At 40.8% G+C, this 25,054-nt stretch overlaps 1 protein-coding gene across 1 annotated transcript; it reads left to right on the top strand.

The window, feature by feature from the left end:
• LOC109708810 (basic leucine zipper 9-like) lies at positions 18,474 to 23,375 on the top strand. The gene is made up of 6 exons (XM_020230647.1): positions 18,474 to 18,899; positions 20,405 to 20,507; positions 21,238 to 21,391; positions 21,712 to 21,787; positions 22,315 to 22,440; positions 22,562 to 23,375. The coding sequence occupies exons 1-6, from the start codon at positions 18,474 to 18,476 to the stop codon at positions 22,928 to 22,930; spliced, it is 1,254 nt and encodes a 417-aa protein (XP_020086236.1). The 3' UTR covers positions 22,931 to 23,375.

Below are 25,054 nucleotides of genomic sequence, written 5' to 3'. Positions count from 1 at the left end.
GGACGTGACAATAGCGGTCCCTTTAGGGTTGAGTGGTCCCCCTAAGGTTGAGTGGTTCTAATTGATTAATAATATTAATCCAACGGTTAAAAATGATTAATGGGGTTGATCTAAGGGCTAAAAAATCGGAAACACGAACCACTATATGCTTCCGACAGCATAGTAGCTCTACTCTGATATATACATATATATATATATATATACATATATATATATATATATATATATATATAGAGAGAGAGAGAGAGAGAGAGAGAGAGAGAGAGAGTCCGACTGGGATACTATCGATAGACCAAGTGTTTGGTGCTATCAAGTTTTCTGCCGTTAGATTTAACCCTTTAATTATTTTCATCCGTTAGATTATACTATTAAACCAATAACTTACTCAACCCTAGGGGGCCCACATCATCCTAACCGTATATTTTTTCATCAAAAGGCCGAAAACCTAATAGCACCAATAGTTTGGTGCTATTGATAGTATTCCAGCCTAGGTCTATATATATATATATAGAGAGAGAGAGAGAGAGAGAGAGAGAGAGAGAGAGAGAGAGAGAGAGAGAGAGAGAGAGACTCCGGCTTTTATACTCTATCACTACGATTGCTCTTGTACTCATAGGTAGTTTTCGGTGATAGAGCTTTCGAATCGACAATCCATGCCGTTAAACATGATTTAAAATATTTAAAACTTCAAAAAATCAAATTTTATAATTTTTCAATATCATTTACCTTACGATCAAAAAATTTAAAAATTGACAATTTTTAACGGGCCGGTGTGAAATACTTGCTAATTAAACGGTGCAAAAGAATCGAAATTGATTGAATTTTTGATAAAAAAAAAATTATATTCACTATCTAATCAAAGATCAATAACTCTGATTGTAAACTGAAGAATCCGATAATCTATTTTATGAAGTTGTTCAATTTTGACCGTTCATTTTATACCTGCTTGATGGACTTTAATATAATTTAAAAAAACTGTAAAATTTATTTTTTAAAAATTTTAAATGCTCTAGATCATAGTTAATAGTATGAATCGTCAATTCGGAAGCTTCATCATCAAAAATAACTTATGGATACAAATGGGTCTATACTTGTGACGCCCAACTTTCAAGAAGGTCACCCATTTTAGGATAACTATAGCCCTAGCACACTTATATATAGGACTACTTGAGGTCTCACATTCTTCCTTCCTTTAAGCCCCCACGTTCTCGTCAGGCTCAGACTCACAAGTACCGGGTGACGTGAGACTTGTCTCATTAGCCTTAACCAACCTTGTGGGGGAGCCACGCTCTACCAACAACAGTCAACAGTATGAGAGCCTTACTCTCCCCGCTATATAATTATGGCTCAGCCGAGACTCATTTCACACTTTCGACTGGTAATTGGCTCTAGTACCAACTGTGACTCCCCACTTCCTACTTCCTAGGGGGTTATCCATCCTAGGACTACTCTCGCCCTAGCACGCTTAGCTCTCTTAACCTCTTGGGCCTAGCCACCACCCAAAATGCTATATCCAGGTTAAGAGTTTTAGCTCTATTATATCTTATATATAGAACTACCTAAGATCTCACAATACTCATAAGAGCATAGTTGTCAATATATATATATATATATAGAATTAGGCTGGAATGCTATTAATAGTAAAACGCTCTTTTTGCTATTAAGTTTTTAACCCTTGGATGAAAAATTGTAGGGTCAGGATGATATTAGTTGTAACATATCGAAACTTGAAAACGATAATCGAACTTTAATCAAATTGGTTAAGGTATCTAGAGAAATGGATTGGTGAGTTGATTTTTGCATTCCAGCAAGTTTGGAAGGGCAAAAATGAGTTAAAGAAGTGTTGGAATGATTTTGGCATCGAACGACGCGAAGTAGAGTCGAGTCGAAGCCAAAACAGCATTCTGAAGCATTGTGTACCGGTACACCATGGTGGTTGTACCGGTACAGCAAGCGACCCGAGCCCAGGCTGCTCTCGGGTTTGAGTCTGCGCGAAGGCGTACCGGTACGGGACCCCGTGTACCGGTACACAAGCTGCAAAACCGAGAGACCTTGCTCTCGAGTTTGGACTCCTGCATAGGGCCGTACCGGTACAGGAGCCCGTGTACCGGTACGCAGAGCCTCTAGCAGCAGGGGTTCGTCTACTGCAGAATTAAAGTTGAGGGGCCTAAATGCTATTGTTACAATATGTTATTTGGCCAACCCTCTCCTCACAGCAGCACACACACACCTCTTCCCTCTTTCTTTCTCATTTTCCCTCTTTCCCTCTCTAAAAGCTTGGGCTAGGGTTTGGGAGAGAAGGAGAAGAAGCAAGAAAGAGAAGAAGAAAGGCTTGGAGGAGAAGGAGCTCAGGGTTTTGGTGGACCTTGAAGGTCTCCAACAAGAAGGAGCTTGCTAGGGCTTGGGCAAAGGTGAGTCTCCTTGCAAGTTAAGCCTAGGGTTTAGGTTTTAGCCCTATTGTTTAGGGGTTTTGAGCTTGTTTTATGCTTTAGAAACCTCCTAGAGCCAAGAACACCATGAAAGCAGGGTTTTCTTGAGGAGCTCTCATGGTGGATCACTAGGGCTCAAAGTAGATGCCCTAGGGATGGTTTTAAAAGCTTAGAAACCTTATTAGAGAGCTTCCCAAGTAAATCTAAGCTATCCTTTGCTTAGGAATGAGATCAATCTAGAGGAAATGTAAAAATGACATGTTAGGGCATCCCAAAGAGGGGTTTTGCCCAAGTTGGGTTTGATCTATTTTGATCATATAGAAACCTAATTGAGGGTATTTTAAACGCGTTGGAACGCTCGGTTCGACAATCCGACGAGTGTACGCAAAGTTATTGACAAAAACGTCATTTTCCGTACAAATAGCCGCAGCACGCGGACTGGGGCTTCAAAAATTCCAAGAAATTCACCGTAGCATCCTTTTAACCATCTAAGATGGGTGGTGCATTCTAAGGACATCGGAAATCCCTTTATGTCTAAAGCGTCGTATTTGAGTATATGTATTTATATTGAGCATGTTGCATAGTAGGGTTAATTGTAAATTTTCATTGCATAATATGAGTTCTAATGCTTGAGAAATAGTAGTAAATGAATGAGAATTGGTAACCCTATATATGCATGACAAGGGACAAGAATGTAGAAGGGTTAGTAAACAAATGTGACATGTTGACATTGACATAGAGTGTGGCATGAGTACAAGAACATAGCACTTAGAAAACAAGTGTGGCATCAATGACAAAGAACAAGAACAAGTAGTGTACATGACACTAGTAGAGATTAGAGAATGCAAGTGAATTGAGTTAGTGACATTATGACAAATGCACCTTAGAGTTAAGGGTCATATAAACATGGTTTTCCTTAAAGTCAAGGAATGGATTGAACTTGGAATCCTTAAAGTTAAGGATTGATCGTACTCACCTAATAGTCCTTGCTCGATGGCGGTAGCTCCCCCTCGGGCGATGTGCTCCGGAGTTGTCATCACTGTGTCGTAGCGGTTATATCCCCAGAGGGCGGTCCCGTCGGATCGTAGCGGTTATCTCCCCGACAATAGGGATTTGGGTTGGTGAGTTTGTGAGGGCGAAACCTACGGGCTAGCCATGAGATTGGGTAATGAAAAGTTAATCTTGCATTCATCATGAGCATTCCATCGAGCATAGTTTTACTTTTCGTTCAGGCATATTAGCTGCATTTGTTAGTTGGTTATTATCTATTCTTTCTTCTATTATGCCTGATTAGACCTAGTGGGATAGTCGGCGTGGTTGGTTGCCGAACCCACTGGAAACTTTGTTGTAGTTCTCACCCCACTATTTCCACAGAGCCGGGACCGAGCGAGCCGGCAGATGATCGCGGTAAGGGCATCGCGCCCTAGGTAGAGACCGGCCGAGATGGTTATCATTTTGTAGTCGCATACCCTTTACTATCATCTATTGTATTTGATGATTTTAGTATCATGAACTTGCTTTAATGAATGATGTAAAGGATATTTACTTAAATGTCAAAAGTTATATTTTGAGAGAAATGAGATGTAAAAAGAAATGATGCAAGAATGTGAAAGAACTTGATTATAGTTGGATGTATGTATATGATTTAAATTTAGTCATATCACTTGTATGTCGAATTATTAATTCTTTCACTTTGGCAATTGCTTGCCCTCGTGCAAGCCATTGTGTATGCTTCCGCTTATGCAAATTTTTACTCTATTGATACTTGTTTTGAGCCTTGGGCGGACAGGGGAAGTTCTTTTCGTTCGGCGTCTGTTTGACGCTCTCGAACCGGCCAAAAGGGATCGGGCTCGGGGCGTGACAGATAAAATGGTATCAGAGAGTAAAGGAACCAAAAGTGAAAGCATAGGATGGACCTAGAAACCCTTAGGAATGGAAAGACCTTAAGGACCTAGGAAGCGTGAGTGATGTTGAACAAAGTATAGCGAAAGCTTATGATTGGGTTAATGTAATATGTCTCTAATGTGGTTAGGGACTAAATTTAAGTTGTTATTTCTTTTCTTTTCCTTGTGTTGTGATCGGCGGCCAACGACATGATGTTTTGGAAGGAAAATAAATGCACTTGTATGCTTTCGCCGGATTAGGTATAATCGAGTATATTGTCTAAGTAACTAACGTGAACTGCTTCGTTTCAGAAAGCAACGCCGCCTCGTGGATGACCTAAGTTGCCTCGTGGCCGACTGCGGACGAGGTCTATGGCCGAGGAGCCAAGTGCGGCTCCCGTGCAACCCGAAGCAGGTGGCGACGGGGAGCTTCGGGAGCAGATGGCCGCGTTTATTGGCGTAGTGCGGCAGCAGGCGGAATCCGTTCAGCACCAAGGCGAGCAGATCCAGAGGCTCCAGGAGGCTTTGGAGCGGCAGCAGGCGGCGGCGCCCGTGGAGGCCGTGCACCCTGCGCCTCCTGCAGTGGTGCCGTGTGCGGCTGAGGGTGTGGCCGCGGCGGCCGTGCCAATTACAATGGTGCCGGCAGGATCGGGGACCTCAAACCCCGATAGTGCGGCGGAGGAGGCGGAGCGGGAACGTGCGTTGGCGACTCTCATTCAGTTCCAGAAGTTCAACCCACCTACCTTCGAAGGGGGAGTGGTGGAACCGGCTGTGGTGGAGTCCTAGATCGACTCCATGGAGGCACTGTTTGAGGATCTTAACACCATGGAGAAGGACAAGGTGTACCTCGCCACACATTGCCTTGAGAAGGCGGCGAAGGTGTGGTGGAAGCATGTTTGGCGGGATCGATCGCCCGATCTTCCGCCTATGTTGTGGGAGGAGTTCCGGAGGGCGGTGTTCGCCAACTACTTTCCCGATACGGTGAAGCGAAAGTTGCAAGAGAAATTCCGCAAGTTGCGACAGGGGGACCGCTCCGTGGCAGATTATCAGCAGGAGTTCTCCCACCTTATCGACTGCGTCCCGGAGGTGGTTCGCGATGACCGGAACCGGGCTGATTGGTTCTTACGAGGACTCCAGCCGAGGATTTATGAGAAGGTACAAATCCTCAAGTTGACGAACTTTGCGGAGGTTTTTGATCGAGCCCTATGGGCGGAGCAGCGCCCACGTGCGAGAGGAGCGCGAGGCAATGGCGGAGTCAAGGGACAAGGGAAAGAAGCGGGCGGCGGGCGGTGCCGGGGGCCGGTCAAACGCAAAGAAACCCTCTCGGTATCCCCGGCAGCAGTCGAGGAGTGGCAGGCCGTTCTGTTGTGTCATTTGCGGCGGTGATCATTGGCCGCCGGTATGCCCGCAGCGCGAGGGAAATTGCTTCAGGTACGGCCAGCCCAGGCACATGTCACGGGAGTGCCCGAGCTGGGGTTCATCTGCGCCTACCTCGGCATCAGTTCCTTATACCCCGAGACAGCAGGCGGGGTTACCACCGGCTATGTCTGCTGGACGTTCGTCTTCATCGCGTCAGCCGGAGGCATCGAGGGCACTGAGTGGGCGGGTTTTTGCCACTCAGGTGCAGAAGGAGCCGATTCCTGTCCCCGACGACATCGTGGCAGATATTATCTCGATCAGAGGCACCAGAGCTAGAGCTTTATTCAACACAGGTGCATCGCATTCATTCATAGATGCATCATTCGCTAGGACTCATGGCATTAAGATCGTGCACCATTATGACTATTGAACGGTAAATTCGGTCAAGCATACTTTCCATGTTCACAAAGAATGTGTAGCGTGCCCAGTGCAGATAGGTGGCTGGGTCATGCCAATTGATCTGTTGGTATTAAACCGAATCTAGGGTTTCAACGTGATCTTGGGGACCAACTGGCTCTCCAAGTATTATGCCGTGATAGATTGCAAAAGTAAGGCGATCACGTTTCGTGAGCCTAATAGAGAGGAGCTAGTGTATCAGGCAGCTAAAAGCTCGCTTTTCGCGGCGACCGTGTCGGCGGCACGGGCGAGGAAAATGATAAAAGGTGGTTGTGTGGCCTACTTGGCGACGATGGTGGAAGCCCAAAAAGAGCACCCGAATTTGGGGGGCATTCGGGTGGTGTGCGAATTTCCGGATATGTTTCCGGCGGAGTTACCGGGATTGCCACCGGACCGGGAGATCGAGTTTGTTATTGACTCGGTCCCGGGGGCGACGCCAATCTCGAAGGCCTCGTATAGAATGGCACCGGCGGAGCTAAAAGAGCTTAAGGCACAATTGCAAGACTTGCTCGACAAAGGCTTTGTGAGGCCGAGTGTGTCATCTTGGGGAGCTCCGGTGCTATTCGTTAAGAAGAAGGACGGCACACTTCGACTCTGCGTCGATTACCGCGAGTTGAACAAGGTCACAGTGAATAATAAGTACCCGTTGTCGAGGATTGATGACTTATTTGACCAGTTGCAGGGGTCGAGGGTATATTCAAGGATTGATCTTCAATCGGGGTATCATCAGTTGAAGATACGGCCCGAAGATGTGCACAAGACGGCGTACCATACGCGGTATGGCCATTATGAGTTCACGGTGATGCCGTTTGGGCTTACTAATGCCCCGGCGGCGTTCATGGACTTAATGAATAGGGTCTTCCGTCCGCTATTGGACCGGTGCGTCGTGGTATTCATTGACGACGTATTGATATATTCTCGGACCGAGGAAGAACACGAGGAGCACTTGAGGACCGTGTTGGAAATACTCCGAAAAGAGAAGTTATATGCCAAGTTGAAGAAATGCGACTTTTGGCTATCGGAGGTCACTTTCCTTGGTCATGTAATTTCGGGCGATGGTATCTCGGTGGATCCGAGGAAAGTGGAGGCAATTAAGGATTGGCCTCGCCTGACGAGTGTATCGGAGGTCCGCAGTTTTCTTGGGCTAGCGGGCTACTACCGGCGGTTCGTGGAGAGGTTTGCTAAAATAACTACTCCACTAACGCGCTTTACACACAAAGGGGTGAAGTATGTTTGGAGCCCCGAATGCGAGCAGAGTTTCGAGGAGTTAAAGGAAAGATTGACCACGATCCCGGTGCTTGCTCTACCGACGCCGGGGGAGACCTTTGTGGTATATAGTGATGCTTCCTACGTCGGACTCGGTTGTGTCTTGATGCAAAACGGGCAGGTTATAGCTTATGCTTCACGCCAATTGAAGACTTATGAGAAGAACTACCCGATTCATGATCTTGAGCTAGCGGCGGTTATTTTCGCGCTAAAGCTATGGAGGCATTACTTATACGGGAAACATTGTGAGATCTATACGGATCACAAAAGTCTTAAGTACTTATTCACCCAAAGGGAGCTAAATATGCGACAACGGCGGTGGTTGGAATTATTGAAAGACTATGATGTTACTATTCTATACCACCCCGGGAAGGTGAATGTCGTGGCCGATGCACTTAGTAGGAAATCAGAAAAAAATTTGGCTTCGGCAATCACACCCCAACCACTATTGCAAAAGGAGATGCAACGGCTTGGATTGGAAGTAGTAGCGCCGGGAGTGCCGGCGACACTTGCGGCGTTGGTTGTTCAGCCGACTTTAATAGAGAGGATTAGAGAGTTGCAAGCTTCAGATGAATATCTCCAAAAGGTGCGTGGGAAGTTGAGAGTGGTAGTGCCGATGACTTTGGCATTGGGACCGACAACGCGTCCGATTTAGAAACCGTTGGTGTGTGCCTGAGAATAAGGACATCCGCAGGGCAATCATGCAAGAAGCGCACCAATCCCCTTATAGTATACACCCGGGCGGCATCAAAATGTATCAAGATTTGAAGCTGCACTATTGGTGGCCGGGCATGAAGAAAGACATTGGGGAGTTTGTGGCGAAATACCTTACTTGCCAACAAGTAAAAGGGGAGCGGCGTTTTCCGGCGGAAAAATTACAAAGCTTATCTATACCCGTTTGGAAATGGGAGAATATCGCTATGGACTTTGTGACCGGATTGCCACGATCTCAAGGTGGGCACGATGCAATTTGGGTTATAGTGGACCGCCTGACGAAGTCGGCGCATTTCCTACCGATTCATATTACGTGGTCGAGGGACAAATTGGCTCAAGTATATATCGACGAGATTGTGAGACTTTATGGGGTGCCCGTGTCTATCGTGTCGGATCGGGACCCGAGGTTCACCTCTCACTTTTGGAGGAGCCTACACGAGGCTTTGGGCACGCAGCTCAACTTTAGCATGGCATTTCATCCTCAAAGTGATGGTCAGTCGGAGAGGACGATACAAATACTTGAGGATATGCTTTGAGCGTGCGTACTGAACTATAAGGGCAATTGGCACGATCATCTACGGATAGCGGAGTTCGCATACAATAACAGTTACCAGGAGCGATGGCGCCATTCGAGGCCCTTTATAGGAAGAAGTGTCGCTCCCCAATTCATTGGAGCGATGTGGGCGAGAAGGCGGCTCTTGGCCCCGATGTAGTACGGGAGGCGGAGGAGAAAGTTCGTCTTGCTCGCCAACGACTTGCTACGGCGCAATCACGGCAAAAAAGTTATGCCGACAAACGTAGGAAAGATATAGAGTTTGCCGTTGGAGACCACGTGTTTCTAAAGATTTCGCCGATGTGAGGGATTAAGCGGTTTGGAATCCGTGGGAAGCTAAGTCCCCGGTACCTTGGACCGTTCGAGATACTAGAGCGGGTCGGTGCGGTGGCGTATAAAATAGCATTACCACCGAGGCTTGCGGGAGTACATGACATGTTCCATGTATCGAATCTCCGCAAGTATGTTCATGACCCCGATCATGTTCTCTCGTTTGAACCGTCCAAGATTCAAGAGGACATGACCTATAAGGAGTTCCCGGCATACATCATCGATCGAGAAGTAAGAAAACTACGAAATCGCGAGATTCCGTATGTTAAAATTCGTTGGTGCAATCACGACGACCGGGAAGCTACTTCGGAGCTTGAGAACGCAATGCGGGAGCATTACCCTCATCTCTTCGACGAGCTGAACTAAGGTACGAGTCGAGTTCGGGCTTAAATTAAGCTAGTTTTGCGGACGAAACTAAATTTAAGGGGTGTAGAATGTAACATATCGAAACTTGAAAACGATAATCGAACTTTAATCAAATTGGTTAAAGTATCGAGAGAAATGGATTGGTGAGTTGATTTTTGCATTCCAGCAAGTTTAGAAGGGCAAAAATGAGTTAAAGAAGTGTTGGAATGGTTTTGGCATCGAACGACGCGAAGTAGAGTCAAGTCGAAGCCAAAACAGCATTTTGGAGCATTGTGTACCGGTACACCATAGTGGTTGTACCGGTACAGCAAGCGACCCGAGCCCAGGCTGCTCTCGGGTTTGAGTCTGCACGAAGGTGTACCGGTACGAGACCCCGTGTATCGGTACACAAGCTGCAAAACCGAGAGACCTTGCTCTCGGGTTTGGACTCCTGCGCAGAGCGTACCGGTACAGGATCCCGTGTACCGGTACGCAGAGCCTCTAGCAGCAGGGGTTCGTCTGCTGCAGAATTAAAGTTGAGGGGCCTAAATGCTATTGTTACAACATGTTATTTGGCCAACCCTCTCCTCACAGCAGCACACACACCTCTCCCCTCTTTTTTTCTCATTTTCCCTCTTTCCTTCTCTAAAAGCTTGGGCTAGGGTTTGGGAGAAAAGGAGAAGAAGCAAGGAAAAGAAGAAGAAAGGCTTGGAGGAGAAGGAGCTTAGGGTTTTGGTGGACCTTGAAGGTCTCCAACAAGAAGGAGCTTGCTAGGGCTTGGGCAAAATGAGTCTCCTTGCAAGTTAAGCCTAGGGTTTAGGTTTTAGCCCTATTGTTTAGGGGTTTTGAGCTTGTTTTATGCTTTAGAAACCTCCTAGAGCCAAGAACACCATGAAAGCAGGGTTTTCTTGAGGAGCTCTCATGGTGGATTACTAGGGCTCAAAGTAGATGCCCTAGGGATGGTTCTAAAAGCTTAGAAACTTTATTAAAGAGCTTCCCAAGTGAATTTAAGCTATCCGTTGCTTAGGAATGAGATCAATCTAGAGGAAATGTAAAAATGACATGTCAGGGCATCCCAAAGAGGGGTTTTGCCCAAGTTGGGTTTGATCTATTTTGATCATGTAGAAACCTAATTGAGGGTATTTTAAACGCGTTGCAACGCTCGGTTCGACAATCCGACGAGTGTACGCAAAGTTATTGACAAAAACGTCATTTTTCGTACAGATAGCCGCAGCACGCGGACTGGAACTTCAAAAATTCTAAGAAATTCACCGTAGCATCCTTGTAACCATCTAAGGTGGGTGGTGCATTCCAAGGACATCGGAAATCCCTTTATGTCTAAAGCGTCATATTTGAGCATATGTATTTATATTGAGCATGTTGCACAGTAGGATTAATTGTAAATTTTCATTGCATGATATGAGTTCTAATACTTGAGAAATAGTAGTAAATGAATGAGAATTGGTAACCCTCGAGGTTGTGCCGGTTCTAGAGGGGTTTTCGAGGTGAGTGATCCATCGAAATCACTTTATTTTCTTCAAGCTCCATCAATTTCGAGCTAGGGTGCTTTTCCTACAGAATTCCAGCGTAGACCATCGGCGTTTCGGCTTGTACGCGACGTAGGAGTGTCGGATTGCGACGAAACTTGGTTCGTTAGATTCAAAACTTCGAGAGGAATCCACGAAACCCAAGATTGCTGAATTTGGTGAAGATTAGCTTGATTGAACTCCTATTTTACTCTACTGCTATTGTATTTGGACAGAATTGACGGATTTCGATATGTAGAGCTTAGAGATTGCTCGATTTCTGGACTTGGAGGATTTCAGTTGATCCAGCAGGGATTATTATTGGTTCGAGACTCCCTTCGCTACTAGGAGTTAGCATTTGAGCTGGGTTTTGATCGAGTTTACTCCTAAGTAGAGATTAGTAAACATGTATAGTTTCCGATTGTTTATACTTTGTACTAACTTAAATTCATTGAGTCGCATATTGGCTGAAGTCTGAATTTGAAGCATGTTTCTTAATCTAGTTAAACTATACATATTGGACTTGAAAATTAAATTAGGAGAAAAACGGCGATTTGGACCTGTCACATGTTTACACTACCTGATTTAGCTCTATGAGCCGTTGTAAATTTGTATCATCGCAGTATTGGTGTGATGGATATCCCAGGTAGTTTAGAGTTCAGTTACGCTCGTGTTGGGATACCTAGCGTAGTTTTACAGTAGCGTTCAGACTGTTCCAGACTGTTGGGTGCCGTCGGGGTTGACGGTGGACCCATATCGCCGTTTTGGCGTCGGATTGTGCCGAGGGCACGTGACCTGTTGGTTGTTAGACTAGTTAGAGTCGGTTACTTGACTTAGGCTTGTGAAAGCCGAATTTAGCTCGACAGAGATACGCTGCATACTCGGTTGGATAGCTCCTACGAGTGCCACTCCGGAGACGGGCACTGTGCTTTCGCGTTGGTGTCATTCATGTCGGTTGGACTTGCTCTCCACGGACTGGTTAGTGTGGAGGTAGCTGGATAGTCCCAACTGGACGGGACGGGTGTATTCACAGTTCCTGGGACGGATATGTTTACAGTCCCTAAAGAGATTGGGTCGGGATTGACGTCACTACAGTAGGTTAGCTTAGAGCATGATAGTGTAATAACTTGTAGCTATAGATTTTATTCCAGCAATTATTACTATCTTTGCTCCCTTCTGTAGACTTAGTGGGTGGTCCGATGATATTGAGGATGGCATCCACTGAGGACTACTTATTTTTACAGTAGTTCTCACGCCGTGTTGTTACCCCGTTTTTGCAGAGCCATCGTCTTCGGCTGCTGCTGTTGCTGATTAGGATCGAGGCAAGGGCGTCGCGAGTTAGAGCCCTACCAGACGAGCCGAGCTAGAGGTGCCGCTACAGCATGTAGTTGTTTCTCGTTGGAGTTCATGTACATACAGACATTTAACTCGCCAGTGCAAGTAGTTTTGTTTCTTGGATTTGACGTATGTATATAAAACTCAGTTTGTTTTTAGTTACTGGTTCTTTTGGCAGCTCTATACTACTGTTTGTAGTATTGTATGTTTTACACGTACAGCTATCGCTTCGTATACAGAAAATTTTTTTTTATATACTGTGAATTTATCGGCGTGCCCGAAAAGCGTGTAATTCAGGGCGTGACATATATATATATATGTATATATATGTACAATATAATTTAAATTAGTATGTATACAGATGTACGTATAGCTATTAAATGTGATGCTATTATGTAAAGTATAATATTAGCTTATATATATACTAGATATGTATTTGTCAGATATGTACAGTATATATCATATGTCACATATTTACATATATGTCCATATATATGATATATATAATATATTATTTACTATGTGTGTATTATATATTGTATATATATATATATTGTAATAGTAGTATATATATGTACATATATGTCCATTATGCACCAAAGAAAAGAAATGTCCATATGTATTAATATTTGTAACATATTGTACATATATGTACATAAATATATATATGCATATATGTACAATATATTCATATGTACTATATGTATATGTATATATTATGTATATATGTAATATTACAATTGAACAATATATTACTATACATATTTATTTGATTACAAATATATAATGTATTAATTTATATATATGTTATATAATATTATAAGTATAGTATACATACTATATATGTAGTAGTTATATGTATATATGAATTACACATATGTAATATACTATATATTTACATATATATTTTGTACATATGTGGTATATGTACATATATATTACATTATATAGTGTACATAGATGTACATATTACATATGTTAACAGATTATACTTATATTATATAATGTATGATGTATACATATACTATAAATTATATCTGTATTATGTAACATATGTATATATGAACAATTGTATATATAATGTTAATATATGTATATGTATACTATCATAATTAATAATATATAATATCACAATTATATTTGTACATAATATATATATTACATTATATATTTGTACATATACTTATGTACATATATATATATATATATATTTGTACATATGTGTATATGTACCATTATATATATACACTATATAGTTAACATCTAAATATATATATATTATTCCATTATATATTTGTAAATATATATATATCTATATATTTAATATATACAGTTATTACATATAATATATCTACATTTATATTTGGTACTATGTGTATATGTAAATATATATTACAAGTATATTATATGATGTTTTTTTTTTTTTTATACATATATACATTTATGTACATTATATATATATATGTACATGTAATATACATATATATTATTGTATATATGTACATTGTATATTATAATTATGTAGCAATATACTATTATATATAGGGTATATGTATACTGTTACATATTAATATTATGTATTATGTACTATGTTATATATATCATATGTAATTATACATATATATATATGTAATGAATATACTGATAATATATATATGTAATGTAACTAGTACACTATATATGATACATTATATATATGTAATATATATTGATACTGTATAATATTACTTTATATATATATGCTATATGGATACGTATACATATAGTATATGTAACATATACAATATACATTATTATTATATAATATGATTCTATATATATATATTATATAGTATATACTATACTATATGTACATTAATGTATGTATGTATGTATGAGCGGAAATTTTTAAATGTCGAGTAAGGGGATCAAAATAGTGATGCTGCGCTAAATTACCGACTTAAATATATATTATAATATATATATATATATATATATTATATTTATATATATTATATATGGATATATATATATAGCGACACTTTTAAATGTCGGTACATGTCAAAAAAAGTGATACTTGCTAAATTACCGACACTTTTAAAAAGTGTTGCTATATGTGGGGTCACTAGGTATATAGTGACAGTTAAAGAGTGTCACTATAACCTAAAAAGAGTGCTACTAATTTACTAACACTTATTTAAGTATTTGGCAACCGCCGGAACTCTACCTCGTTGGCTGTGGAGGAAGAGGAGAGGGAAGGTCTCTTCGTCTAGAATTTAAGTGGATTGAGTGAGGGAGAAGGCGAGATGGTAATCGATTTTTCTTTTTTTTTTCTTTTCTGTTTGTAATCGGGCTGAATGGGTTGGGTGGGGTAGTTAAGTAGAGTAACTTTTTATTTTTGATTGGATTGAACTTTATATTTAGGCATTAGTAGATTTTTTTTTAAGTTTTGGTATAAATGAGACACTTACACAAAAGTGTCCCAAACATGTGGCCCTATAATCCAATTCTGCTGTGGTGATGTGAGTAACATTACTAAGAGAAGCATTCCTAGGCTATGTATTATGTACAGTTATCTTATTGTGATTAAAAGAATGTGCAGAATAAGTGGCTATTTTTATGTGTGGTCGAAAATGGGGGGCTTACTGTTCTCCTTTAAGGCGTGATTTTTGGTCCTGTTGTTGGTTGCAATGAATGCGTGATCTTTATGTTTGTGAGGCATTGGTGATTCTAATGATAGTTAAACTCTTTTATACCAAAATGTAATTACCAGTTATGTTTTCGCTTTGCCTACTTCTCTTCTCTGTTCTGCGAATTATTTTCTTGGTTGACGATTTTTTACTTGTAGCAGGGACATAATGTATTCTAAGTTATTCTGTCTATATATTTTATTACTCCTATGCTAACTGTTTGCTCTTTGTTGATACATGTGGATGTGTTTGCTGAACATTGTGGTTGCAAAATGACGGAATAATCTCGAGGGCTGATTTCTGCAATGGTAGGGTATTGTGTTACTCTTTCTTTTTTTTTGGGTTTCCCTTTAATTTTTTTTCCCTCTTTATTCTAACTTTTGCCTTTTGTTATTGTCTGCTGTTGCATGTTGTGTGCCATTTCGCATTTTCCATATGGTTCCTTGATGGTGAAAATATGGTGGAATAATTGTGGTTTCCATATGGTTCGTTGATGGTGCCAATATGGTGGGATAATTGCGAGGGTTGATTTTTGCTGTGCTCAGGTATTGTGCTTAGGTATAAAATATTTTATTCTGCCACACACAAACGAATTTTGGATGAAATTTTAGTAATGTACTGTATAGTGCAAAGGGCAATTAGAATAATTCTTAGAAAATGCTGCTTATGTATATTGCACACCCTCTAGGATTCCTAATTGTATATTTTTTTCATTATATGGATATAATTTTTTCGCTGACCATGACTGGAGAGGGCGAGGAAGAGACAACCGCCATATTGATTGAAAATGTTGAAAGAAGGATGCCCCTTATTTTGCAGCTTTTGTGGGGTTCCCAGCAAATTTTTTTACGAAACAATCATGCATTGACCCCAACCTTCTCAATATTTTCTATTTTGGGAATTGTTAAAAAAGGTATTGGATTTTATGGAAAACTTCAAATACCCCCCAGTGGTTTCACACTATTTCGCTTTAGCACCATGTGCTTTAAAGTGTATTTTAGTATCGTGTGATTTCGCACTTTCTCACTTTAGTACCCTGTAATTTAAAGTGTATCGAATTAGTACCCTATTGTTTTGGCCTTATGCATAATAAAAAGAAAAGCAATGTTATGAGTTATAATAATTTACTGTTGTATTATCTTCCTGCCGCATCGCGTGGGCCCTTAACCATATACATGGTTCTCATATGGTTGTAACCAATACCAATAATTTCATATTAAAAAATTATCACACGTGACAATTTATTATATTTTATTCTTTAATAAAAGAGGGGTAAATTATTGTTTTGGTCCTCAAACTATGGGCGGCGTTCTTTAGTCCTTAAATTTTAATTTACTTTAATTCTTTACTCAAATTTTTTGAACTTTTACAATTAAATTTCAAAACCAAATTTTTTGACTCAATGTTTATAAATTAATAATATAAAAGTGATGTAATAATATTGCAATTGGTAATGTAATAATGATTAAAATACTATATCACTTCTGTATTAATAATTTATTTATTAATATTTAGTCAAAAAATTAAATTATAATAATTTAAAATTTTGAATAAAAATACTACATCACTTCTGCATTAAATTAAATTATAATAATTCAAATATTATTCCTGTGGTTTCACACCTTTTTATTTTAGTACTCAATAATTTAAGTGTATCAATTCAGTACCCTATGGTTTTATTTATTTATTTTTTACTAATTTTTTTCATTAAATCAGTAACAAAGTTAAAACTAAAAAGTACTAAACTAAATATTCGATAAAGTTTAAATGGGGTGGTATCTGAGTTTTTTTTTTATATAATTTAACAAATATTAACAAAAAATTGACAAAAAAATTATATAAATATTAAATTAATATATTTTTAACTACATATTACTAAAATAAAAAAATTGAAACATATTTGAAGTGACCAAAAAACAAAAAAAAAACACGACACCGTTTTTCACGCAGACATACTTATAATAATAATAATAATAATCATAATAATAATAATTTTATTATTGTTACGGACTCAATAATAGAGAAAGAGAAATGCTAGGGCCAGTGAGGTCACCTCACCATCAACTACATCACCTGTTTCTACTCCCACACAAATTTATACATTTCCCCACGAGTTGTCGCCATCCCATTGGTCAAATTCCACAAGGGCCAAGAACTGACCAATGATATTACAACACGTGGCGTAGTTTTTTAAAAAGTGTGTATCGTACCGAGCAGCGGATCCGGGGAGAGGGTGACGTGGAAGGGATGGAAAATTAAAAAAGAAAGAAAAGAAAAAGAAGTAAAGGGGCCGCTTTCGTACGTGGCGTTCATATGACACCAGCTTTACATGGCCGGTGCGGATCCAAATCAACCTCCATTACCCCGCCCCACTGAATTCCCCAAATTACCCCTCCCACCTCCCCATATTTACCACCAAATCCTCACCCTTTTTATAGCCAAATTTTTTTTTATCAATTAAAATTTGTTGACTTGCAAAATATATATTTTCGCTTGTATTTTAATTTAAGACGAGCGAGTGCTTTAACAAAAACTTAGAGAACTTTAAATTTGCAATTGCATTTTAGAGGTATTTAATAATAAATCATAATTTTAATACATAATTTTAATATTTTTGTGTATTATTCGAGTATGTACACACGAAAAAACTAATTAACTACAATAGTTTCACTTTTTTTAGCAGATATTTTAGATTTTATTTTTTTATAATTCACTATGTTATGAACCGTCTGCATGAAGCTCATCTTAATAAATAATGAGATTACTTTATACGTAAACTTTTTCTGTGCATAGAATTATTCGCAATGTGCAAATCTTAACTCTTAAGAACTATATCTTATCTATTATATTTAAAAAAGGCTAAATTACAGAAAACCCCCTTTAATAACCCGCTTTTTCACTTTCCCCCCTGACATTTAAAACCTACACTATGCCCCCCTATAAAATGAAAAATATTCACAGGGAGGTTACGGTGTGTAAAATGACCATTTTGCCCCTCGCCATTGTCGTCTTCTTCCTCATCTTTCTCCGCCGCCCCTTCCTTCGGCCACGATTCCCACCTCAATCGGCCGCGATTTCTCTCCATTTCCTTCTCCACCTGCTTCCCTTCTCCTCCTGCACCCTCGCCGCCGTCGATTTCGGCGACAGTAGGAGAAAATCGAGGTGGGCGACAGTAGGAGAAGGGCAAAGAAGGCGAAGGCGAGGCGGCGGAGGACGACGAAGGGGATGTGGGTGACGGCGAGGCAGTGGAGGACGGCGAGGCGGCTAGGCTGCGAGTCGGCGAGGCGGCGGCGAGGTGGCGAGCCGGAGGGAGTTGAAGCAACAGGGAGATGACGGAGGGGTATTTTCGTCATAAAAATATATTTTTTAACAGAATCCTGACGGAACCCTAACAGTAAGGTGTGAAGTGCACATTTTTTATTTTACAGGGGGGCAAAGTGTAGGTTTTTAAATGTCAGAGAGGTAAAGTGAAAAAGCGGGTTATTACAAGGGGGTTTTCTGTAATTTAGCCAAATTAGAAATCTATAAAAGCCTTTCTAATTATATATATTTAAAGATTAAATAATATATAACGGGGAATGGCATTTCCGTAATTGTAAGAAACTACAATGGCAAATGCCCACGCGCTCGTCTCTTTCGCGGCCGACTTTTGCTTCTTTTCCCCCTTTTTTTTTTTTTGTCCCCAGTCGCCGACGTCGTCTTTTTGCGTCTCCCCCGAACACCCCAGAACACCGCAAACCGTGAAACCCCAAAGTCTACTAATAGAGAAGGCGACGCCGAATCCCTCCGCGGGAAGAGGAGGAGGAGTCGGCGACGAGATCGGCGTGGGGATGAAGAAGTCGTCGTTGGAGCTGGTCCTCGAGGCGCTGCTGCTGCCGCAGCAGGGCGGGGAGGAGCTTCTCCTCCGCCCCTCGTCGGAGAACAAGCCCCACGGCGGCTGCAGAGGCGGCGCCGCCGTACCCTTCGCCAACGTTTGCGGCGGCGGCGGCGGCGGCGGCGGCGGCGATCTAGGGTTCGGCTTCGGCGCCGATCGGGTAAGCTCGCGATGGAACTCCTTAATTGTGCGGACTTTACGGAATCGCGGGTTTTAGGGTTTTGTTTGATCGGTAGTAACTAAGTGATATAGTTCGGAATTGTAGTTTCAAACTTGTTGCGATTGATTACTCATTTGTTTGGCCTGTGTGAATCAGTGAAGTGAGAAACTGTTTGATTTGAGATAAGTATAGCGAGAAGTGTTCGACCTGTAGTAAATTTGTTAAAGTAAAAAAGTAAAAAAATAAATAAATAGATAAATTTTGAGAACTTAGATTTGGCACCTTTTTTTCTAGGAGAAAAACAAAAGTTTTTAGGCATAATTTGCTATTGTCGATGTTGTATTTATTTTAAATTTAATGTATTATGTAACTACATGTGATGGATTTTTTTTTTTTTTTTTATTTTTTTTAACGTAGGTGGTTAACTTATATGATAAAAAGTTATGTTGTCAAATTTTTATTTCTTTTAAATAAATTATTAGAGATGTAGATTGCTAGTATTTTGTCATCTGCATGAATAATCCAGCACGTAAATTTGTTATCTAAAGATGTAAAAATATAGCAGCTATATTAAACAAAATTTAGAGATTAATTATTTTGTATTGCTTTGAAACTGTATTTTCTCACTACCATTTATTACACAATGCAAGGACATTCGATTGTCCCTTTTATTTACAAGCTATATATTGATGAGGAGAATTAACAACTGGACACTTGCCCTTGGTACGGTCACCACACGTTCCGACAACGGCCGTTCAATTTATGGACGGTTGTGATTAACTGAGAATGTGTCTGACGGCCCAAACCAACTGCCGGATATTGAACTGGTTTTCTGATCCTTTTACTTTCTAGCTAACGTCCCTGTAATTTTACGTTTTTCATGTTTAGATAAAATTTTAATATTTGCATGTAGCTAACTTGAGAAGCATAAATACTTATTTCCATTTTATATTGATAAAAACACAAATATTCTATAACGCATTTTGAAACTGGCACAAAGGGTGGACAGAAATAAATTGTAGATCAAACACCGTCATCAAAATTTTTCCTTTGTGTGTGTGTGTGTGTGTGTGTGTGTGTGTGTGTGTGTGTGGTAGCAAAATTTCTATCTTGGTTTTCGCTCTAGGTAGATTGGGAACTTTTTACTATTATCTCGCACTTGAGTGTCTCCTGCGGTGTACTCTTCATTTAGTGTAGCTTATGTGCTTCTGTGTATTCTTCAAATTTATAATTAAGCTTTTTATGATATTGCCTGTGGGTTTTGATGTACATGGGGAGAAAAAACGGAAAAAAAGAAACTTATTTGCTTGTTATGTCCGAAAAAAGGAGTAAATTGATCATCATATTATAAGAAGAGATAATTCTGAGTTAGGTGTAGTATAATCCCAGTGATAAACCTTATTCCTAATTTTTCGTGAACTTGCTGCAGCTGGCATAGACAAATAATTTTTTTATTTTGTTTCTTGCTTTGGTTTTTTGTTTGATGATATTTGAACTTTGAGCAGGATACGATAAGCGGGAGCATCAACAACCAACTTTGGTCTCATAACCTGAACCCGCGGCATTCGAGTGTTTCTGCAACTATCGAATCCCCATCCTCTATCCATGGTAGATGTATTTATAACTAATTTCTTAATTCTTCTTCTGGTAACTAGTGCTATGTTTGCTGGATTGGATGTTACAATTATATGTTGCGGCATCTCAAGTACGGTTTTGATCTAGCATAATTCATTTTAATTAGATAGCATACTCGCACACTTTTTTTGTGGTTTTGTACTTAAAACTTTCATCGTGCCAAGTAAATTTCTAAAACATTAGCGTAATCGTCCAAGTCCTTCCCATTGACTTTGATGGAAGCAAAGTAGTCAAAGCCGCACCCAGGTGCAAGGCGCTACAGATGAGGCACACATTTGCACAGATTATCAGAAACATAAAAATACTCTTTGAAATGATCTGCATAAAGATATCACAAGAAAGATTCAAAAGTATAACATAAGTTTAAACTGAATTATCACAACCAGAAAATCACTTAAATGATACAAATTGAGTATGAAGAGTGCTAAAGGCCCAAAAATTATCTAAAGCCCGCATCTTAGCTGTTAGTATGGGCATCAGAAAGCTGCTTCTGTAAACCTCTTGACTTAGATATCCAAATCCTAGCTTTTAGAACCTATTCTGCATCTTAGCTTGGCATATTCTGATTTGCATCTTCCACCTATGCCAAGGCAGAGTCTTTGCTTTTAGGCTCCAAGGTACGTGCCTGAGGCACACCTTTTCAAGGTATGAAAGTCATTTTTCTCTGACTTCTAATGCTCTCATTTTTCTAAATCTTTGATAGCGCCGAGTCCAACTTCACCTCACAAACCCAATGGGAAAGAGAATCAAGCTCTGGGAGGAACGAGTGGTTCTGAGCAGTCGGATGACGAATCACTGGAAGAACTTGGGGCATGCGAACAGAGTGTGAATGTTGTTGATATAAAGCGCATGAAAAGGTACAGCCATGGTTTTAGTTGGCTTTTTCCAGGAAAGCATTCAGAGAAGATGTCTTAACCAGTAATCTTCTTTCTGGATCCTTCCATCCAACCTAAGAATATTACTAATTTTGTGTTTCCGTACAGTACAAAATTACATACTTCATATGCTCGTTATCTTTTGAAAGTATTCCCAACAAACTACGTAGTATTTTTGTATAATTTGCTGTACCTCTGCAACTTAACGCGTCAAGTGACTATTGAGTTTTCTGATCTTGAGAGTTGACGAACAAATCCCTATTTTAAAACACTCTATCCTGCTCCCTATTGTTTATTTCAAGGAAGAAGTCCAATCGGGAGTCAGCGGAACGTTCAAGAAAGAAAAAGCAAGCCCATTTGGCCGATCTAGAGTCGCAGGTATGATCTTTCGGTCAGTGTAAGTTTATAAAATTTTCCAATTTCACGCCCAATTTATGATTATCTTCTTTATACATTTGTAAACAAAGTTATACGCTTCAGAATGACATTAATGTTTTGCGGCTATCCGAATAAAGCGAGCCAATCATGTCATCTTTTCCCTGCTTATCATGGCATGTCTAAAGAGTTGTTTGGCTGTTGCTCTTCATTTCGATGAGCCTAACTAAACTGCATTCAAGATGGTAGATTATGTATTTACATGCCTCGATTAGCTTTATAGCTGTCGTCGTTCTGTTCGCTCTCCCGCACCAACTTCTGGAAAGATGATTTTAGGAAGGCTGATCGATGGAAGTCTATCAATATACATGGAAACTGACATTGTGTTCGTGTTCACTTTCTCACACTAGTTCCTTTCTTTTACTCTGTTACATCTATCTGTGTTCTCTGATAAATCCGCAGTTATGTCAAAACTTGAGAAATTTAAAGTTCCATTGCGTATGCAGATTCACCTTAGTCTATTTTACCAGGTCGACCGGCTTAGAGGAGATAATGCATCTCTTTATAAACATTTGACGGATGCCAACCATCAATTCACTGATTCCGTCACGGAGAATCGAATTCTCAAGTCAGATGTGGAAGCTTTGAGAGTAAAGGTACCTATTTCTAAGTCATTCTCCTTACTGGGATTTAATAAATCGGCAAGTTAATATTTCTAATCGTCAATACAAATTTTGACGAAAGAGTGGATGCATAAATTTTCCGAATATTCTGCAGGTGAAGATGGCAGAAGATATGGTTACTAGAGGTGCTTTAACATGTAGCTTAGATAATCTCCTCCAAAGCCATATAGGATCCCCGCAGATTCTAAATACTCGACTCCCATGTCGAGCTTCCTCAGAAGTGCTTCCGAACTTGTATTTTCAAGCAGATGACACGTGTTATATCGGAATGACAAACGCTGGACAAGTAGACAACACACGGATGGACAACAACATCGAGGAAATGAGGTCTAGACTCGACCAAAACTCGCCGATCCAAAGCATCACAAGCTTGGAGAGCTTGAAGAACAGGATTGCTAGCGAAGTTACAAGCTGCGGTGCCAACATTTGGCAGTGGGAGGAAGCTCGCTCGGGCACGATGTAGAGGCAGCTCCAAATTTCGATCTGGTATTATGTAGGGAGTTCAAAATTTAAACTGCTGTCGCCGCACTTGGACAATGATGGTCTCCGTATTTTACTTTCATTGTCTAGAGGATTCTCTGTTCTTGTCCAGCTGTAAGAACTTAGAAGACTGTAAGGGCTTGTTTGCTTAGGTGGAGTTTCAGGTTTATTTGAGCAGAGTTGTTTGAATTCATTAGAAAACTCTTAGCTTTATATGTCGCTGAGCTCCTATTATTTGCTTCTCAATCAGAAAAGCTGTTGCAGAAGCGCGAGTCGAATTAGATCACTGCAATTGGGTGGTTGCCTCTGTGCCCATTTTAGTTTAGTACTTTAATTATCTTTACTGAAGCGGTGAGCAAAAAAAAAATGTTTTAAGTTTTTAATGTTGCCAAAAATTGACAGAATTATGTTTCACAACGAAAGTTCTACGTTGGAGGGTCTTTCTCTTTTTCTTTTTCTTTTTTTTTTTTTTTTCCTTTTTTTTCTNAGAGAGGCCAGGGGAAAAAAAAAAGGTAGGCCCCCCGAAGCCCACGCGAAACGCGGGGAGGCTTCGGAGGGAACTCACAAATTATTATTTTCTATAGATATGTTTTATAGCAGCTTTTTTTTGTTATATTATGTAATATAATATATATACATTTTGTGATACACATTTACAAATCAAATTTTGAACCCGTTGGAAATGTAATCAGAATTAAACCTATCATAGAAAGATTTTAAACTAAATTTACATCACCGGAGTTCGCTCCTCCGTCCTTTCGTTCTCCTCCTCCTATTGGAGTGCCCTCACCAAATCCTCGAAAGCCTCCACTGCCACCCCCGCAAGCTCCGCCGCTGCACCTACGGCCTCCGCCTCCCCCGCCGCCACCGCCCTCTCCCTTTCCCTCTCCGCCATCTCCATCTCCTCCCCCCTCTGCCGCTGTAAGGCCTATAGAATAAATGGTAGAAGTAATTAGTCAGAAGAGGAAACAAAGGTAGCAACTTTACTCATTAGAAGAGAAATAAGGCAGTCGCAACGTGGAGAGGAGTGGGGTCGGGAAGCCGATGAGGCGGAAGGGTGCTTCTGGGGAGAACTCCGGCCGACAGTCGGGAAGGTAGCAAGAGAGGGGTTAGGGCATCCTTCGAAATAGGGGTGGAGAAAGGTAGCAAGAGAGGGGATAGGGCACCCTCTGAAACAGGGGTGGAGAAGGAGATTAGGGCGAAGGAATGGAGATGCTAAATCTGGAGAAAAGCGAAGTAGTAATACTTCCGCAGCTGGCGGAACGGGCGACCAAACCTCTGAATCGGAGGAGAAAGGCGGAACCACTACCTGCCGGTTGATGGGTTGAGCGGAGGAGAGGCGCCCGCTAACCCTGACCCGAATTCAGCTGGCAGAGTGAGCGACCAAACCTCTAGATCGGAGGAGAAAGGCGGACCCACTACCCGTCGATTGATGGGTTGAGCGGAGGAGGCACCCGCTAGCCCGGACCCGAATACAAGGAGTACCTTGGATCGGCTAAGCCCAAAGCCTCACTGAATAGCAGCCCACCAGCCCACGCCTCTATTTACCATTTTTGCTGTGTAGCCCTCGTAGAGTAGTTATTTTACATTTCAGTATGAACTGTTAGATAGTATATATGCCAAATTAAGCTGTAAGCAGGATATAATGAAAAATATCAAGTTTTCTTCTTCTTCCCCAATTCTCCCTATCTTCCCTTACCTTATATTTTCTTCTCTCATCTCTCATTTCTCATCTCTCTCTCTCTCTCTCTCCCCTCTAAACTCCTTCTCCATTCTCATTTGTTTTTTCGCAGCAACGGGCATTCCCACAGGTGGTTCACATCTCGGACGCTATCATCCTTCCCGCCGCCGTCCTCAGTCACTGACGGGTTGCGGGTCGTCCGGGTCATTACAAACTGGTATTAGAGCAGTATGATTGCAGGCCATGGTGACCTGGTGCTTTCCTACAACAATTCGGCACAACGCAATCCAGTGGTAATTTATCGAACATCCGACCAGCATCGCGGGGGCACTCCCACCATACATTGTTTGCAACTCAAACAGGCAACCAAGAGTGTAACAGGTCCCAGGAAAGGGTGAAGAGCTGCCTCATCAAATTGGGACAGCA

This window comes from Ananas comosus, linkage group 4, assembly GCF_001540865.1.
Source record: "Ananas comosus cultivar F153 linkage group 4, ASM154086v1, whole genome shotgun sequence".
Taxonomy (NCBI): domain Eukaryota; kingdom Viridiplantae; phylum Streptophyta; class Magnoliopsida; order Poales; family Bromeliaceae; genus Ananas; species Ananas comosus.
This window is presented reverse-complemented; position numbering and strand designations above follow the sequence as displayed.

Bases quoted from the DNA above. Each gene is read 5' to 3' on its own strand.
- LOC109708810 (XM_020230647.1), top strand. From the start codon at position 18,474: ATGGCAAATGCCCACGCGCTCGTCTCTTTCGCGGCCGACTTTTGCTTC. The intron at 18,900-20,404 runs GTAAGCTCGCGA...AACTTTGAGCAG, and splicing joins TCGGCTTCGGCGCCGATCGG to GATACGATAAGCGGGAGCAT. The intron at 21,392-21,711 runs GTACAGCCATGG...GTTTATTTCAAG, and splicing joins GATATAAAGCGCATGAAAAG to GAAGAAGTCCAATCGGGAGT.